Genomic DNA, 20,114 nt, shown 5'->3' with positions numbered 1-20,114 from the left:
TATCATCTACTGGTGAGCCCCACCACCCCCACTGCCACAATGATTTTCTTGAGTCAGTTATTCCATAATAGTTGCAAAATGGTGATTTTTGTAATTTTGTTACTCCTTATTCACTTATTACTTGACAGTCTACTCTGAAGAAGTATTAACCTTCCCCCATTTATTGCACATCTGCCTCTGAAACCAATGTTGGGGAAAATATGAAAATCCTTGCTGTAGAAAAAAAATAGCAAGAAAAGATTGTCTCTGCTCTCCCATTGTTAGTTGGAGAAGTAAATATAAAATTGTGAGTTTTAATATCAGGGCTCCCCAGACTTACAGATTCTTACATGATAAATGTGAGTTTAAAAGTGCTTTATGAGGGGCACCTAGATGGCTCAGTCGGTTGTGTGACTATTTTTTTTAAGATTTTATTTATTTATTTATTCATGAGAGTCACAGAGAGAGGGGCAGAGACACAGGCAGAGGGAGAAGCAGGCTCTATGCAGAGAGCCAGACATGGGACTCGATCCCGGGTCTCCAGGATCACGCCCTGGGCAGAAGGCGGCGCTAAACTGCTGAGCCACCCAGGCTGCCCTGAGTGTGTGACTATTGATTTCAGTTCAGGTCATGACCTCAGGGCCATGAGACTGAGCTCCATATCAGCTCTACACTGGGCATGGAGCCTGCTTAAGATTCTCTTCCTCTCCCTCTGCCCCTACCCCCTTTCTCTCGTGTGCATGTGTGCTTTCTCTCTGAAAAAAATCTAAAAGCGGTTTGTGGGTACAGCGTTATTTAAATTCTAATCAATTTTGAAAATAATATTTGTGCTGACACAACCCAATAAAAAAATGGATCAAAGACCTTAACAGAAACCTTATCAAAGATACACAGATGGCAAAGAACCATATGAAAAGATACTTAGCATCACATGTCATCAGTGAAATGAGATATACATACAAAATATTGTTGACAGGATTTCCTATGCTGTACTTTCCATCTCTGTGACTTATTTTATAGCTGGGAGTTTGTACCTCTGAATCTCCTTTACCTATCTTACCCATCCCCCTACACAAAACTGAACATACTCTTAACCATATGATCCAGCAATTGCACTCCTTGGTATTTACCTAAGGGAATTGAAAGCTTGTCTCCAGCAAGATAAGGGTTCTTGGAGGCTTCTTTGGGGGAAATGTAGTGTCCTCAGAGGACAAAACCTCTATATACTGACACTAAGGGTCTTTCAATTGAAAAAGTTTGGAGGGAGGGGCAGCTTGTTCTCCATGACCCCCTGAGCCCCGCCAGTTTACCAGCCTCATATACCCTGATTTTCTGCTGTCTTTTTGGTACTATATGCTCAGTGTAAAAAAGGACAGCCAAGGGATCACCAGGCATTTGATGAAACCTTCCAACATGGCTGCCAGCGTTTTTCAAGCCAAGTGAAGGAAGGGGTCTCCAGAGACTGAGAATGTATATTGTATGGTAGAGATTTCTGTGATTTGTTCTGCGTAACTGACCACCCCGACCTGCACATACGAAGACAGGCTAAAGAATGTTGTTTGCGAGACTTGTGCTGGATAAGTGGCCTTGGGAGCCTGATTAGTTGACATTAGCTGGCCTCCAGGTTAGAATTAGCCCTTCTAGTCTGGATGCTAAGAGCTGTAAATTTTGTCTTATATCCCATCCTGCTCTCAACTGGGCTGACCCCCCCAGAATGGAATCTGGGAGGGGAGGCAAGCACATATGGCACAGGCTCCTTGAAGATGTCAAGGCATGATAACATAGGAATGCAGCTTGCTCCAAACTGCACGTAGGTGAACACAAGTGTTTAACTTCAGACCCCATCATTTGCCCTATAAATACAGCCCTTAAAAGGATTTTCAGTTGGAAGTCTCACCTGAGGGGAGAACACTCTACCCAGGCCTCTCAGTTGGGACTCCAGCCTGGCTGTCTCCACTAGGCTTCCCCAGCTAATGAAGTCAGATGTTGTAAGTACCCGATTTGATGTAACTCTGTCTTATTCTCCTTTACTGCTTACTATTGTGCTCGCCTTTGCATATTTCCTTTTTTTCCTTTCTGTTTCTATTAGATTTTTATAATATCAGTAAAGTGGGTTTTTCCCCCTTTCAAAACCCAAGAATACAGCTGTTGTAAATCTTCATAACAGAGTGCCTGTTATAGACCTGATCATTGAAGTCCAGTATGTTTTTTAATTTATTGTTTCCAAAAAGTTAATGTCCAGTCTTCTAATATTAGGGAGGAAGGGCAGTTTTACACTCAGTGGAGTTATAAAAAGGGTGTAGGGCTCAGGGTGGGGTCTAACTGCTTCTTTGTGGACTTTTATAAAATAATCTTCCTATATTCAGCCCCATCTGGCATTCTACTTTAGGAGATATCTGGTAACTCATTTCTTGGCCTTTCTTGGGTTCTTTGGCTTATATGAGCTTGCTTTGTTTAGGGTTTCCCCCAACAGCTGGCTGGGGTATCAGCTCTGCTCTGCTTAATCAAGTATCTGTTCCTTCTGTTTTCTTCTTCCAGAACTGTGGTGCTGTTATCTCCATGCTTGTTCTTTTGGTCTGTGTGTATATGTTTTTTAAGCCTCCTGCCCCTGCCATTTCTTGTTTTAATGATGTTTTAGGGGTGAACAGAAATAAACATAAGCATGGAAAGCTTTATACTTAACCAGTCTGTTCACTACCCCCCCCCCCATATTTTGTTGATATCTTTTATTTGTTACTTCCTTTTCTGCCACTATTTTCAGCCTTTATATTTCTGTGCTTTTAATGAGATTGGAAAGATAGTTGAGTTAAATGTTTATCTGGTTATTTAAGTAGAATTCTTTTTTTTTTTAAGTTAAAATTAGCATTTCAGTATGAAAGTGAGCCAAAGATCTAGAGTACCTACTTATTTGGTCAGGTGTGCTTTTCCCTTAGTTGATTATATATTTTGAACTGGAGTAGTGCTATAGAATCTTCTACCTAGTATTTGGATATTGATGATTATCTACATCCATTACATAACAATAGGAGAATTTATTTATGTATTTATTTATTTTGGGGGGAGAATTTATTTAATGGCATAGTCTCCTTTTGTTGTGTTAAAATATAAATAACATAAAATTTACCACCTTACCATTTTAAAGTGTGTAGTTTAGCAATATTAAATACATTCACGTTGTTATGCAGCCATCCCCACCATCCATCCCAAAACTTTTTCATCTTATAAAACTGAATCTCTGTACTGTTAAACACTAACTCCCCATTCTCTCCTCCCCAACTCCTGCAATCACTATTATACTTCCTGGCGATAATTTTGACCACTCTTAAGTACCTCATATAAGTGTTACCATACAGCTATGTGACTGGCTTATTTCACTTAGCTGATTTCTTCAAAGTTCATGTTGTAGCATGTATCAGAATTTCTTTCCTTTTTAAGGCTGAATAATATTCCATTTTTGTGTGTATACCACATTTTGCTTATTTATTATACTTTTGATACTTGGTTAAAAACATTTTAGTATGGTATAAATCTACATGTTCTCAATACTTTGGGAACCTCAAAAAGTTATTTGTTATGAATTTCTATTAATGTAAATGATGGTGGCACCTGGGTGGCTCAGTCAGTTAAGTGTCTGACCCTTCATTTTGGCTCAGGTCATGATCTCAGGATCAGGAGATAAAGCCCCATGGCAGGCTCTGAGGTCAGCTAGGAGCCTGCTTAAGATTCTCTCCCTCTACTTCTCCCCCACTCTCATGAGTGTGTTCTCTAGATCTCTAAAAAAAGAAAAAAAAAGGAGGGATCCCTGGGTGGCGCAGCGATTTGGCGCCTGCCTTTGGCCCAGGGCGCGATCCTGGAGACCCAGGATCGAATCCCACGTCGGGCTCCCGGTGCATGGGGCCGGCTTCTCCCTCTGCCTGTGTCTCTGCCTCTCTCTCTCTGTGTGTGTGACTATAATAAATAAAAATTAAAAAAAAGAAAAAAAAGGAAAATAATGTTCAGAGATTGTTACTAAATTGAAATTGTTATTCAGGGCCCACTAAAAAAATTGTGTTGTTAAATGTTTCAAGTCTTGAAGAAAAGCCTTAATTTGAGGTTATTTTTCAAGCGGAAAATCTGTAAGTGGTGAGTCTGGGGAAAATAGGTGTTGATGAGGGAACAGCAGTATTTGTGGGAAGATTATGATGTGTAAATATATTTTTGATGTAATTAAGCCATTTTATAAAAGTAACACTTGATAAATATAATCAAATATATGTTGGTGGGAACCACATAGAAATTTTTGTAAATATCTGAAATTATACATGGTAATTAGGTTCTGTCCCTAGAGCAAAAAATTTAATAAAGAAGGTGGTGAGTAGCTCTGATTAACTTACATTTCAGCACATTATCAGGAAAGGGATAAGAAATTTAAAAGTTAGCAGAAGAGTTTGCAATATAATTGAAACACTGGAATGCTAAAAGGTAAGATGGCCTTGACTTGAACTAAGTGATAACCTAAAAGCCCTACTTTGGCTCAATCCTCTAGCAGCTGATGCACTGTCTGAAAACCCACCCTGTCAGGGCATCTGCACGTTTAATGTAAACAGTTTTCTAGGCAATTATGTGTGCCTAGACAATGACTAATGTCTGCAATGTCTAAAGAAAAGAAAGTTGAAGACATATACTATCAAGTAAGTCTCTCAAGACTCTTCCTTTAAAAATTTTTTTGAGAGGGGGCACCTGGGTGGCTTAGCGGCCTTTGGCTCAGGTCATGATCCCAGGGTCCTGGGATTGAGTCTTGCATCGGGCTCCACTCAGGGAGCCAGCTTCTCCCTCTGCCTGTGTCTCTGCCTCTGTCTGTGTGTTTCTCGTGAATAAATAAATCGTTTAAAAAAATTTTTTTTGAAAGCGAGAGTGAGTACATAGGGGACAGTGGGGGGCAGACAAGATGGGGGAAGGGCAGAGTGGGAGCAGAATCCCAAGCAGGCTCCATGCCCAGTGCAGACCCTGATGTGGAGCTAGATCCCAGGACCCAGAGATCATAACCTGAGCCAAAATAAAGGGCCGGACACTTGACCAACTAAGTCATCTAGGCTCCCTTCTCTAGAGTCTTGTTGGAATTTCAATTTGCTTGCCTCTGAAGTGGAGGAAGATAAATGAACCTCATAGTGGGATGATAACCAGTTAACCATCTGAAATGATTTTAGTTTCACAAAATAGTCTCCTTTTAGGAAAGGCAATATGTTGATCACTTGAAGCTTCTCTTTTGGTCTACTTAGCAATTTTATTTTTCAAATAATAAATTGATTTATGGTATATAAACTATCTCTGGTGACTGAAGTTGTCCTCAAAACCTTGACTGAACTGATAAAATTCATTTTTTTTTAGCATATACATCCAAGGACTAGACACTGGTTCTGGATCACCATTTACTTGGTAATTTCAGTGACCAGGATCTTTCTTAAAAGTGCCAGCAGGCTTCTGATTACCTTTTCAAAATCATTTCACCTATTTTCCCTGCTGACTTTGCATGGGAAATCTTGAAGGTCAGACTAGGGAGTTTGTAGAAATTTCTGGAGCATGGGAGCACTATAATGATATAATGCTTTACTCACATCAGTTTTCCTGAGGTTTACAATGTAACCCAGAAGAAGGTGTTGGGGAGGAAAACTTTTCCTATACATTCTTAGGTTTAGTATCTGAGGGCCTGCAACTTAAACTGACTGAAACTAGCAACCGTAGGAGACTAGCAACTGTAGGAGTGCTCAGTGATGAATAATCCAGGTGGTTAGAATTTGGGACTTAGATGCCTAATTTAGTAAGAGAAAGGGGCCTAGGAGAAAAGGCTTAAAAAAAAAAAACTACATTTATTTATTTATTTTTAGTAATCTCTCTACCCAACATGGGGCTCGAACTCATAACCCCAAGACCAAGAGTCTCACAGTGCTCCCACTGAGCTAGCCAGCACCCTGGAGAAAAGGCTTTTATAGGAAGAACAAATAAGTTTCTTTAGAAAAGACAAACAAGTCTGTAGAAGAACAAATCGGAAATAATAAAGTTTGTGATAATATTTGTTTAGGTAGGTGCAAATGGTATTTCCATCCTCTTCATGACCTTGAAATTCCCCCAGAGTGAGGACTTGTGATCTCTCCTCGGAGTAGATGCCAACCTGAAATGGGAATTTATGGCTGTCCTCATTTTTCAGAAGTTTCTGCTTTTAGTCAGATAAGGGAAGCCCAAGAAGGTTTCTTTCTACATCTGTTGAATCTCAAATGTCTTCAGCTTAAAATAATCTTTATGCCAAAGTGGCTTATTTTGGAATGGCATATCCTGATCTCCTTCAAATGTAGAGTAACTAACCAAATGAGTCTCTTCCAGATAAGAAATGAGACCTGGATTAAGATGGTTCTTTGGAAATGAAAATGTCGCACATATAAAGGATTTTGTATAAGCAAGAACTTGAAGGCTTTAGTAACTGGCTAGTATTGGTAAAGGGCGGAAAAAAAGGAAAGAATTCAATTGTAGATCTCTTTTTAATGTTTGTTCCAAATTTCCCTTTAAATTACTTGAAACACTCAGAAAGGATTTTGCTAAAAGCAAGGCATAGGGTAAACTTTATATAACATTTATATTGTAAAGAATGAATTAACTGCTTGATTGGCTAAGCCTAAGGGAACAGTAAGCTCTGATGCCCGTAGATAACTTTTTACCCAATGGAGATTGCACCCCTTTTGGCCAATAACTCTAGTTACATAATCTTTTTAGTGCTTACCAGATACAGAAAATCACAAGAATCATTGTGCTATTATGTTTGCATTGGTAGATGTTCTGGTGGTGGGAACACAATTCCCCACTTCAGTACAAAGTAAGGGCAGTACAATCCTCCAGCACTATTCTTATCTTAGATCTGTTGCTGTGGTTGCTTCAAAGCCTTGTGTGGTTTAACCCTTGAAAAGGCATTTTGTTTTTACCATAACATTTGCATTCTTTTTAACCAAAATTAGGAAGGTTTGAAGGTGGGTGTATGTTTCAAATGCCGTCAAACATCCAAATGGTAGGCTCCAAAAGAGAAGTCCGTTATAATTTAGATCACTTAGGCTCTAACCTGTCCTTGATCACAGTGAACTCTACTGTGGCATCTGAGTCTGCAGTCATTTCTTCTCAGGTGTTTTGTTTCTCCTTCATTGGTTTCTCCCCCTTGCCCCATAAATTTGCTCGATAGCCCTGTGCAATAGAGAAAATCCTTTTCTTTAATTTTTATTTATTTATGATAGTCACACAGAGAGAGAGAGAGGCAGAGACACAGGCAGAGGGAGAAGTAGGCTCCATGCACCGGGAGCCCGATGTGGGATTCGATCTGGGGTCTCCAGGATCGCTCCCTGGGCCAAAGGCAGGCGCCAAACCGCTGCGCTACCCAGGGATCCCAATCACAGCAGCATGAGATCTCTTCCTGTCTAACTTCTCAGAATCCAGCTGAAGTACCATCACTCTAAGAAATCCTCTCAAAGGTCATTAGCAACATGATGCCAAGTCCAGTGGCCTTTTTCTCTCCTTGAGAATGAAGGAAACCAGAATGTGTCACACCAAATTATTCCTCTTTGACATAAAAATTATTTTGATCTGAAGGCAATTAAGCAGCAAATGCAGGAGAACCTTTCTATACCTTCCACTTTTCTGCCTGAAGGGGAGATATAAATTCTCCTTTTCCTAGAGGCAGACTCTTACCAGCCCAGAGAGGACACCTGTGGAATTTGCAAACAAACCTTACTCTGTTAATTTCTTCCCATATATTTTCCTTCCCACAGTTTGCTGTCCTTAGAAGCCTAGAACTGCTTTTCTTTTCTTGTCATTTCTCTACACTTTCATCATTCTTAGTTGAAGATACCATATAAGCTGCCCTGTTGAATTATTTTCTATTGAGGTTTCTCTTGTGAGATGTGCACTGCAGGTGTTGATAAACTGGTTTTCTCTTATTAATCTGTATTTGTTAAAGAGGCCCAGCTGAAAACCTGAGGGGGTAGAGGTAAAGTTTTGCCTCCTCCACAAGAACTTTTATATTATTTGACCATCCCTTCAATCTTGAAACTTATTTTCCCTCAATTTCAGTGATAACTGCTCAGAAATCTTTTGCTTCCTATTTCTCTGGTAAGTTCTGACAGTTCTCCTTATGGTTCTTTTATGTCAGTGTCTTCCTGAGGCCTTTGTTATTTTCTTGGTATCTTCCATGGTGATTTCATCTACTGCTATAGTTTTTAAACTGTTTCTTCTTTTGGAGAATATCTACGTCTTTCTCCAACTTTAACCTCAGTCTTAACATTGCCATTACTTATAAATTGGACATTTTCAGATGGATCTTCTGGTGTTTCTAATTCAACTTATTAAATAACCTGAACTGATTTTCAAAAAATAATAAGTGTCTGGCTTTGGCTCATGTCAGGATCCTGGAGTCCCAGGATCCTGAGCCCTGCTCAGTGGGGAGTTACTTCTCCTTCTGCCCCTCTCCCCACTCGGGCTCTCACTCTCAATCACTCACTCTTTCTCAAATAAATAAATAAAATCTTTAAAAAAAATAACCTCGATCTCAAACTTCTACCACAAGAAAAATTAATTTACAATGGATTATGGATGTAAACATGAAAGGTAAACAATAACATTTTTAGAAGAAAATGTGGAAGATCTTCATGACTTTGAGATCAGCAAAAAATTTTTTCAACAGAGCACAAATAAATGCTAAAAAAAAAATGTTGAGAAATTGGACTTAGTAAAATTAAGAACCTCTGTTAGTCAAAACACTCCTTAAGAGGATAATACTTAACAATGGAAAGAAATGAACTATGAACATAGAGCACAACATGGATGAATCTCAAAATAATTATACTAAGCAAAAGAAGCCAAAGAGTACATACTGTATGATTTAATTTATATAAAACTCTAGACAATGCAGTTAGGAATCTGTAGTGATAGAAAGCATAGTAGCAGTTACACAGGGATGGGGCATTGAGGAGGTGCTAGAAGGAGGGATTACAAAGGAATATGAGGAAATTCAGTGGAGGTATGTTCACTATTTTGTGGTAATGGTTTTACAGAACATGAGAGACTCCTAACTCTGGGAAACGAACAAAGGGTGGTGGAAGGGGACTGGTGGTGGTGGGCGGGGGGTGGGGGTGACTGGGTGACGGGCACTGAGGGGGGCACTTGATGGGATGAGCACTGGGTGTTATGCTATATGTTGGCAAATTGAACTCCAATTAAAAATAAAAGAAAAAAGAAAACAGGTGAAATTGAAAAAAAAAAAAACCAATGTCAAAACTTACTGCATCTTGGGGTGACTGGATGGCTCAGTCAGTTTAGCATCTGACTCTTGATTTTGGCTCAGGTTGTGATCCCAGGGTTATGAGTATCAGACTCTGCACCCAGCTTGGGAGTATGCTTGTCCCTCTCCCTCTGCTCCTCCACCTGGCTCATTGTTTCTTTCTCTCTCTCAAATACATACATACATACATACAGTCATAAAAAAAAAAGCTTACCCATGTCTTACACTTCCCATATATTGTTGATACCTCAGTAATACCTCAGTAAGGCTGTTTTTAATGTGGAATAAACATCACAAAATGAGAATAGGTGAAGGCCATTTAATCAGAGCTTGTCATAGCAGGAGAGTTAGCTGCCATCACTTGCATTAGCAAAGACTCAAAAGCAGGTAGAACAGTGGGAAGCTTTATAGTGGAAGAAAGGGAAAGCTTCAGATATGTCCTGATTTGGGGTTATTGGCACGGGAAAGCTGTAGGCAGCCTAACTACAAGTGAGGGCATCCCATGTGGTTGTTTATGGATACATATTTGGTTTTCTTTGGCTGCAAAGTTGGAAACAAGGACAAAAATTAGGGAAACTGTCAGTTATTAATCAAATCTTGACTGTTTGAGGTCAGTTTTTATAGGGGTTTTTGTTTGGCATCCTGGACTAGTTAGTCTAGAGATAGGCTGACTTTCTTGACTGGCTACAGTAGATAGTAGGTTGGCTTCTTAGGCTAGAGAGTAGAGATATTAGTTTGGCCTCCTTCCTGGGCTGCTTCCTGCAGGTTAGGGGTCAGAGCTCCATTTTTATATATGTAGTCTGGCCTTTATCTTTTAGTGTATTCAGACTCTCATGAAAAGAAACAGATGCCATATGAAAGGCAAGACACAACTGGGAGGAGATATTTATAGTGCATATCCAACAAAGTTACTTATATCCACTATATATATTTTAGAAACTTCTACAATTCAGTAAAAAAAGATAACCTAATTTTTTAAATGGGCAAAAGGCTTGAACTAGTATTTCATTAAAGAGGATTTCCAAATAGCTAGTAAACATATGAAAAGGGGCTAGTAGGAGAGATTCACTGATCATTTAATCACTAATTTAAACATTGTTTAATACAGATTAAATGAGATGCTACCACACCCCTACCAGGATGGCTAAAATTAAAGTATTAGTAGTATCAAGTAGTGGTAGAGCTGTGGAGCAACTGGAACTCTCATACACTGCTGATGATAGTGTACATTGGTAGAGATTCTGGAAGACTGTACATGTCTTAAGAAAATTAAATATGTGTACCTTGTGACCCAGCATTAACACTTCTGGGTGTACATCTGACAGGAATGAGTGTTTATATCCACCAAAAGACTTGTGTAAAAATATAATAGTTAAAAACAGGAAACAACCCAAATGTTTATCGTTTATAGTTAATTTATAGTTTGTGGCATATTCATAAAGTGGAGTGCTACATTGCAATGAAAAAATAATAAAGTGCTACATGCAGCATTATAAATGAATTTTGCAGGCATCTTGAATAAGGGAGAAACTACCCACAAAAGAGCTAATATTGTTTGATTCCATTTAAATAAATGGAATGATTTGTCAAGATAGATAAGACTGATCTATGATGATAGAGGTCAGAATAATGGTTACTTGATCTGAATTGTGGTTATATGGATGTATACATACAAAATTATCTGTTGAAATAGAAATGAAAACAAGATATTTCTTGAGCTGTACATCCAAGATTTGTGCATTTCACTACATGTAAGTTACACCTCATTTTAATTTTTTTATTTTTAATTTTTTTGTACTTTCAAGTTTTTATTTAAATTCCAGTTAACATATAGTGTAATATTAGCTTCAGGAGTAGAATTTAGTGATTCATCATATATATATAACACCCAGTGCTCATCACAAGTACCCTCCCTTAAACTCATCACCCATTTAGCCCATCCTCTACGCACCTCTCCTCCAGCAACCCTCAGTTTGTTCTGTATAGTTTAGAGTCTGTTTTAGGTTTGCCTTTGTCCTTTTTCCCCCTATGTTCATCTGTTTCATTTCTTAAATTCTGCATGAGTAAAGTCATATGCTATTTGTCTTTCTCTGACTTATTTCACTTAGCATAATACATTCTGGCTCCATCCACATCATTGGAAATGGCAAGATTTCATTCTTTTTGATGGCTGAGTAATATTCCATTGTGCATATATATGTGTTTATGTATATATATATAGTGTATATATATATAGTATATTTTTTGTATATCTTTTATGTACACATCCCACAACTTCTTCTCACATTCACCAGTTGATGGACATTTGGGTTCTTTCCATAATTTGGCTGTTGTTGATAGTCCTGCTATAAACATTGACCCCTTTGAATCAGTATTTTTGTATCTTTGGGTAAATACCTACTAGTTAAATTGCTGGATCGTAGGGTAGATCTATTTTTTACTTTTTGAAGAACCTCCATAGTGTGTTCCAGAGTGGCTGTACCATTTTGCATTCCTACCAACAGCGTAGAAGGTTCTGCCTTCTCCACATTCTCACCTGTTGTTTTTTGTGTTGTTGATTTTAGCCATTCTGATAAGTGTGAGGTAATACGTCATGGTAGTTTTGGTTTGTATTTCCCTAATGAGACTAAAGTTGAGTGGCTTTTCATGTGTCTGTTGGCTATCTGTATGTCTTTGGAAAAATGTGTCTTCTGCCCATTTCTTAACTGGATTATTTGTTTTTTGGGGGTTGAGTTTTATAAGTTCTTTATAGATTTTGGATACTAACCTTTTTATCATATGTCATTTGCAAATATCTTTTTGCATTCCATAGGTTGCCTTTTAGTTTTGATCGTTTCCTTTGTTGTGGAGAAGCTTTTTATCTTGATGAAGTCCCAGTAGTTCATTTTTGCTTTTGTTTCCCTTGCCTTGGGAGATGTTCTCTGGTAATAGGTTGCTATGTCTGATGTCAAAGAGCTTGCTGCCTGTGTTATCTAGGATTTTGATGGTTTCCTGTTTCACGTTTAGGTCTCTCATCCGTTTGAATTTATTTTTGTGTATGGTATATTTCTCAATTTTTAAAATTTCCTGTTTCAACTCTTCTTTTGTTTATCCCTTTACTTAAAACTAGCTCTGCCTCTGGCTTCCCTGTTTATTGTTAACTGAAACCATGTTAAACTTTTTGTAGTCAATCCTTAAATCCCGTCAGCTCTTCCTTTAAAATATCTCCCATCCGTGCTATTTCCAAACTGTGTCTGTACTAGAGTTTTAGCCTTGACCACAAGCCTGCATTTATTGCCAAGGATTTAACTGGTCTCTCTGCTTTTCCTACTGAAAACTATTCTACAGTATGCCAGCAAAGCTATCTTTCTAAAGCACCATTCAGATGATGCTAGTTCTCTGTACTAATTCTTTTCCTCAAAAGTCTTAAAGGAGTTCTCGTATCTGTTGTATTAGGTACAGATGAGGCTTGCATTGCATTTAAGATTCTCATGCTGTGGCCCCAACCAGCCATACTATTTCCCTATCCATACACAGTCCTTTGGAAAACTGGAATACCTAATAATTCCAAATCCATTTTGCTCTCTATTGCTGATACTCTTTGTTCATTTCTTCTCTCCCTAAATGCTTTCTTCCTCATACCAGCCCTATCTCAAACCATCTCAACCTGAGGGATCTATCGTGTGCCCCATAAAATCCATGAACTCCCTGAAGTTATATCCAGACTTTTCTATGTATGTGCAGTTTTCTAGAGAAAGGGCTTGTCTTGTTATCAGACTCTCAAAAGGGGTCCATAAACCCCCAAAAGTTAAATTGGTTTAGTGCCCTTTTGAAGGAGTACAAATGATCTCATTTTGTGTTTGGTTTTGGGGGTTCGTTCTTTCTTTCTTTCTTTCTTTCTTTCTTTCTTTCTTTCTTTCTTTCTTTCTTTCTTTCTTTCTTTCTTCTTTTTGTTTTAATTTATTTATTTTACAGAAAGCGTGTGTAAGAAGGGGGAGGGGCAGAGGGAGAGAGAGAAAATCCCAAGCAGATTCAAAGCTTGTGTGGAGCCTGACACAGGGCTCAGTCTCACCACTCTGAGATCATGACCTGAGCTGAAATCAAGAGTCAGACGCTTAACCAGCTGAGCTACTCAGGTGCCCCTCATTTTATGTTTTAACAAAGTTTTTATCTTGTTAAAATTTAGTCCTCAGTATGGTGGGTAGTAGAACTTTTTAAAATAGATATATTAAAAGCTTAAAGTTTCAGATGCAGGTACAATGGCTTGTCCTTATATTGTTTAGGTCCTTAGATTTTAGTTCTTTGTGTGGAATTTATTTTCCTCAAAAGGCAGTATCTTAATATTTTTCACTTTGGTATCTTAGGGGGAAATTTTTTTCCTCCCACATGACTGTTTGCACAGCTAGACAATACCATCTCTGTATTCTTTGAATTTTAAAAGATATTAGTCACATTTTTCAACACTTTTTTTTTTTCTATTTTAGATTCCTATAGGCAATGGAAACTGATCTCAATTCCCAGGACAGAAAGGACCTGGACAAGTTTATTAAATTTTTTGCCCTCAAGGTAATATATCTATTCTCTTGAGCTCAGAACTGTTAGAAATAACTTCCGTGCTTCTCCCTTTTTGGAAATACAGAATAACAGCTTGCAGCTTGCCCATTTTAAGGGATACTTCTGTCTGTTGTAAACCAAACTGTGAAGTTTGGGGGCGGTACTGGGGGTGTAACTAAAAAGTAGCTTCCAATTTTCCACAGCTACTTTTTCAAAAAAAATTTTCTTTTTGCAAGGCTGTTTGCAGAAATGTCAAACTATTATGCCAGGTTATTGGCACAGTATGTTCCCTCGGGGTGGGAACAAAGACTGTGGCCTGGAATGGACAGCATTTTGGGCATCTTTCCCAAAGCTTCAACTAACTCTGAAATGTCTGACTTCCATTTATTGTTCCCTTCTGGGTAAATGTGGAATTAAAACTGAATTTTGAATGCTTTAGAAGTTATATTTTCCTAAATCTAAAAATCATTTCCACCTCTATCATTCCTTCTTCTCACGATTGCCATGTAAAAAACAATCTATGCAGTAGATTCTGGTTGTAAAATTAGTTGGGAGACTTTTGCCATATGGGCCAAATGATATGAATAATTGTGGAATCCTTGGTTTAAATCTACTATGATTACATAAGTGTACGCCAGTGAATATTTAAACCTACGGTTGGACTTGTTTCTTTATGAAAGTCAGAGCCGCCATGTGCAAATTTCCTTCTGCCATGTGAGACTATTACATATTACAGATCCCAAGCCTTGAACTAAAATTCCTCCAACTGATTGACATTTTGCCCTCAGAAATATTTACAGTATTATTTTTGTGTCATTTTTTTACTATGTTCTTGAATTTTAAAATCTTAGCCTTTCCAAAAGTATAGTTATGGTCATTGGCGTCTTTTTAACCCTGCATTCAGAGTGTTTTTTTTTTTTTTTTTTTTTTTTTTTTTTTTTTTTTTTTTTTAAAATGCTGCCCTCTTGTTTGTTTTTTTTTTTTTTTTTTTTTTTTTTAATTTTTATTTACTTATGACAGTCAGAGAGAGAGAGAGAGAGGCACAGAGACACAGGTAGAGGGAGAAGCAGGCTCCATGCACCAGGAGCCCGATGTGGGATTCGATCCCAGGTCTCCAGGATCGTGCCCTGGGCCAAAGGCAGGCGCCAAACCGCTGCGCCACCCAGGGATCCCCATTCAGAGTGTTAACTCTGATTGCAAGTCAAATCAATTTAAGACTCATCTTTGATTTGTTTATTTTTTTTAGACTGTCCAAGTGATTGTCCAGGCTCGACTTGGCGAGAAGATTTGTACTCGTTCGTCTTCATCCCCAACGGGTTCAGATTGGGTAAAATTCATGTTTTTTGTTAAGGCGTGTTTGTCATAAGGAATCATAGTGCAGTAGTAAAGAATACTATTTATAGTATTACTAAACCATAACATTAAAATATCTAATTCCATTTGATCCATTCACTTGGAAAGTATGTTCTTCATCAAATGTTAGTCCTAGGTTTATTTAGTTCTCATCTTTCTTCTGCAGTAGGTGAAAAACTTTGTCTTTAGAGGACAAAAATACCTTGTTAACTTATCTTTGAAATAAGTCATTTGCTCTTTCAACCTGAGTTTTGGGGCTCTGATGCAGGATATCTCTTCTGGGCAAGGGAGAAATGAATGAGTGTCCTTAATCTACCCAAAGCAATGCCTATATTACCCAACATAACCATCTTACTGTTTTATGTTTCCGTGATGTTCCTTGTGAGTATTTGACGCAAAGTGCCATTTGTTTTCTAGTTCAATTTAGCAATCAAAGACATCCCAGAGGTTACACATGAAGCAAAAAAGGCACTGGCCGGGCAGTTGCCTGCAGTCGGGAGATCGATGTGTGTGGAGATCTCTCTCAAGACATCTGAGGTAAGGTTATGGCCAGGTTGGTGTCTTCATTTGATACTCAAGGCTCTTCATACTTCATTTCCAACTCAGCCTCATTCCTGCCTCTTCCCTTTCTGAATTTATCATTCTCTGAGGAAGTCATGCTTTTTGTACTTATTCTCTCAAATACTTGGAATAGGCTCTTTATCCTTCTTATGTGTCAACTATATATGAAATGTTTCTATTCATCCTTCAGGACTAATGTGCTCTTGAAAATTCGCCCCCTCTTTCTAGTGGGAGAGGTGACTACTTTCCTTAGACTTAACCATGTACTTTGTTTCCTTTGTTTCTAAAGTATAATTCATGTATTGTGATTTTTTTTAGATATATCTTTACTTGCCTTATTTCACATCAAGATCAAGACAGATACTGTTACTTGCATGTTTATTAATCTGTTTCCATGACAAGATTATGAAGCTGCATGGTATAATATAAGGCAGTTGGATTTTGGAGCTACACAGACCCGAGTTCAGATTCCAGCGAGTGACTTTGGCCAAATTACTTAACTATCCCCAACCCCATAACCAGCACCAAACTAACATGACACTTCATAGTCTTGAAGGGTTATTATATTTTCTCATTTAACCCTAATTTGTAAAGTACCTAACATGACTTATAGTAGGAAATCATTACATGTTCCTGTTTGTTTTTTACACTTTTATTCTTGAGGTCAGCAATTATGTCACATCTTATTTATTTGTGGTTCTTCAAATTTGTTTTCAAATGAGGCAGGATATAAATAAATAATCATCTCTTCTGCCTAGCGCAGTGTCTGGGATAGCCCATTGTGTGCTGTCAATGAATTTTGTTGAATGAATGATGTCAGCACTTCCATGGAAACCTTAGCACCCCAGAAAACAAAATTTCCTATTCTTCTTTATTGAATTGCCAATTTATACTATGAATTATTTTCCTTAGTGATCCATAGGGAGTCCTAAAGGAATCCCTAGAACTCTTTTCTTTCCCAGGTGAAATCTGAGTATAAAATGTTCCACTTGTCCTAGACAAACTACATCAACTTGTCTTGGATACTTCCTACTATTCATCCTCCCTTGATTTTGGGAAGCAGGGGGAATTAAAATTTTATGATGTGATTTAAAAATGACAGTGTGATGAAAATGCTATATATTTAGGATATATATTTAAATTTGATCTAGAACAAGTAAGTTCTCTATTCCACAAACTAACCCAAGACTAATCCCGAACCTAAAAGAATAGCCTATTTCCAGTTGATTGGTAATAAGGTTACTTATGTTCAAAAGTATGACTGTCTTTTTTAATAAGTAGGCACACAGGAGTGTTATAGGGTTGAGGGATTCTGGCTTTAGTTATCTGTTTTTCTTCCCCACTCACTAGACTAAGTCTGTTCAGAGTACTGGAGAAAGACTGAACAGTTTGGCTAAAGACCATTACACAGCTAAAAAGATTTTTAAGTGAAGAACTTGTTAAGGTATTCCTTAATAGTGGGTGTCACCTAAAAATATCCCCTATAAGATTGGAAGGAAAGGCTCTCTCCATCATCAGAAGTATTGGCCTTTCTGAAGAACAATTTTAATATACATGGCAAAAGTCTTAGAAGCATGAATACTCTTTAACAGTGCTAATTCTGGAAATTTGTCTTAAATTAATTTAGGGCAAGGACGAAGTTTTAATCTCAAGGCTATTTATTACAATGTTGTTTGTAGTAGTGAAAAATTAAAAATGACCTATATGTCCATGTATGGGGAGACTGATTGGATGAAATGACAGTCATATGATGGAATAATATGCAACCATTAAAAATGGTGTAGAATTTTTAATTATAAGGAAAATTTCATGTTTTTATTAATGAAAATGTAAAAATAACATATATACTATAATCTCACATTTGATATTTTTTTAAGTTTATTTAAGTAATGTCTACACCCAATGTGGAGCTTGAACTCATTACCCTGAGATCCAGAGCTGTATGCTCTTTTGACTGAACCAGCCAGGCGCCCCTGACATTATTTAAGTGGCTAATTGGATTATAAATTGATTTTTTCCCTTTATCTTTTGTAATATTTTATAGTGATTGTATAGTGCTTTATAATTTAAAAAGTAATTAAAAATGAAACTGAAATATCTTTCAATTGTCCCATCTACAGGGAGATTCTATGGAACTAGAAATTTGGTGTCTCGAAATGAATGAAAAGTAAGTGCTCTGTCTTAGGGTCTGTGGTTTTTGTAGCTGAGGATAAAGCAGATGACATCATGTGAAAAACAGGGCTTTGTTATCAGTCATGGAGGGTGTTCTTCCACTTGACAAAGCCAATAGGTCTTTGCTACAGTTTGCTTCATGCTTGGCTTCCAGCCCAGTCACAGAGATGACCTTCAGCAGGAGGGTCAATCCAGCGAGACTTAGACACCACAGGGAAAGGAGCAGAGAAAAGACTGAAAACGATTTGTTGTTTTCCCAGAGTACAGATAGTTCTCTGATTAAATCCCTTGCGAGCTCTTGTAACATGACTGCTCTGTGTTGTCTGTTTTCTGTGTGGCAGACATCCAATACGATTTCCCCTCACTACTCCTTTTTAAACTCTGTGTTGGTCATGGATTGGAAATGCATGTTATTTTTCTTCTCCATTTTCTTCCTTCAAGACAGATTAGGTTACTTCCTGTCTTAAGCTTCAGTTTTCAAGAACAGTATGTAGGAAAATAAAGGAAATAGCAACACATCAAAAGAAATATATTAATAAGTCTGTAGGGTGTGGGCATTATTTTTCTTTCCCAAATAGAAAGTAATTGCCAGATTATAGTCTAAAATTTTAGTACCAAACACTTTTCTCCAGATTTCCTATTAAATGTTTAGAGGTAGACAGCTCCCAAGATAGTATATTGAAACTGTTTGCACCTTCAGTAATATAATTGCAGTGTTGAATTACTGTTTTTAAGTGTGTATCTTTATTTCTTAGAAAACTGTTTCAAATCTAAAAAAAAAAAAATAGGATGTGCCTTTTGTCTATCTGCCTGAATCTAGTGCACAGAAAAGTGAAACTTTAGCTTTCCTCAATAATCTGTTAAACTGACAAAGAACTCGGATTACGCTTTTAGTTCAGAACATGTTTTCATGATAAATTTAATCTTAATACAGTTCCCACACTTAATTTGCAGTCATCTCTGTTAACTGTAATACTCTGTGGAAGGTGTTATGTGGACTGCAAAGCAGGTTACATTCTATCAGAATTTATGAATAAGGCTAACAGATGACTCTCAGTCACTAGACAGAGCATAACTAACACCTCTATATCCGTTGCATTTCTGTTCTTGGTTTTATGTGAGTTGAGTAGGCGAATGCTGATAGTGTCTGTGTGCTCCTCAGGTGTGATAAAGAGATTAAAGTGTCCTACACGGTGTACAACAGACTGTCGCTGCTGCTGAAGTCCCTCCTTGCCATAACTAGGGTGACACCAGCTTATAGACTCTCCAGAAAACAGGGGCATGAATATGTCATATTGTACAGGTAAACGATAGCATTCACCTTCTCAGTTCACTCATTAGCCTTGTCACTTTGCATACTGCTACTTTGCATACAGTCACTTCGACTGGCATGGCATATGGGTATTCTGTGGTTAATTTTGGACAGATGGTTGGTTGGGTAGTTGATGCTATAGCTTTACTATGATGGCCTGTCCCTCCTCCTTTGTGAACCTCACCTTTTTAAAGCTACCAGGTCCCTTGTCCTTTTGTCTGTGCACAGTCATAGTTTCTGTGGAATAGATTTTGAGGCTGTACTGATCTACATCTCAAAGCTGAAGAAGAAGCTTAAGGGTTTAAAAAACAGGCTGTCCTGGGAGGATTCCACAGCCTTCTATATTTCAGAATTAAATTAAAACTTGTCTAACAGGGATGCCTGGGTGGCTCAGGAGTCGAGCATCTATCTGCCTATGGCTCGGTGTGATCCCGGGTCTGTGGATCGAGTCCCACGTTGGGTTCCTGCATGGAGCCTGCTTCTCCCTCTGCCTATGTCTCTGCCTCTCTCTGTCTCTCGTGAATAAATAAATAAAATCTTAAAAAAAAAAAAAAAAAACTTGTCTAACAGTCTGCTAATTCAGTTTGGTTTTGATTAGTTGTCTGTGGATATAAAGAACTTTTCAGTGGTTCTTTGACTATTTTCTTGGAGCAGTTCACCTCAATATATATTTATTGTGTGCCATTATATATATATATATTTTTTAAGATGTTATTATTTATTCATGAGAGAGAAAGAGGCAGAGACATAGGCAGTGGGAGGAGAAGCAGGCTCTATGCAAGGAGCCTGATGTGGGACTCGATCCTAGGATACCAGAATCCCTGAGCCAAAGGCAGACACTCAACCTCTGAGCCACCCAGGCATCCCTAATGAGTGCCATTTTAATGCAAACATTGTGTGAGGCCCAAGGAA

The 20,114-nt window shown here is 38.0% G+C and overlaps 1 protein-coding gene across 17 annotated transcripts in view; it reads left to right on the top strand.

Moving 5' to 3' along the window:
* ATG13 (autophagy related 13) overlaps positions 1–20,114 on the top strand; it is a 52,597-nt gene that overhangs the window by 12,313 nt on the left and 20,170 nt on the right. For all 17 annotated transcript variants that reach the window (XM_038563416.1, XM_038563415.1, XM_038563414.1 and 14 more), the window contains 5 exons: positions 13,735–13,816; positions 15,051–15,131; positions 15,575–15,694; positions 17,839–17,885; positions 19,053–19,193. In XM_038563416.1, the coding sequence (XP_038419344.1) occupies positions 13,748–13,816; positions 15,051–15,131; positions 15,575–15,694; positions 17,839–17,885; positions 19,053–19,193 (458 nt within the window). In that variant the 5' untranslated portion in view covers positions 13,735–13,747. The remainder of the gene's footprint in view (positions 1–13,734; positions 13,817–15,050; positions 15,132–15,574; positions 15,695–17,838; positions 17,886–19,052; positions 19,194–20,114) is intronic.

This window comes from Canis lupus, chromosome 18 (genome assembly GCF_011100685.1).
Source record: "Canis lupus familiaris isolate Mischka breed German Shepherd chromosome 18, alternate assembly UU_Cfam_GSD_1.0, whole genome shotgun sequence".
Lineage (NCBI taxonomy): Eukaryota > Metazoa > Chordata > Mammalia > Carnivora > Canidae > Canis > Canis lupus.
Note: the sequence above shows the minus strand (reverse complement) of the source record. Positions and strands in the feature narration are given on the sequence as shown.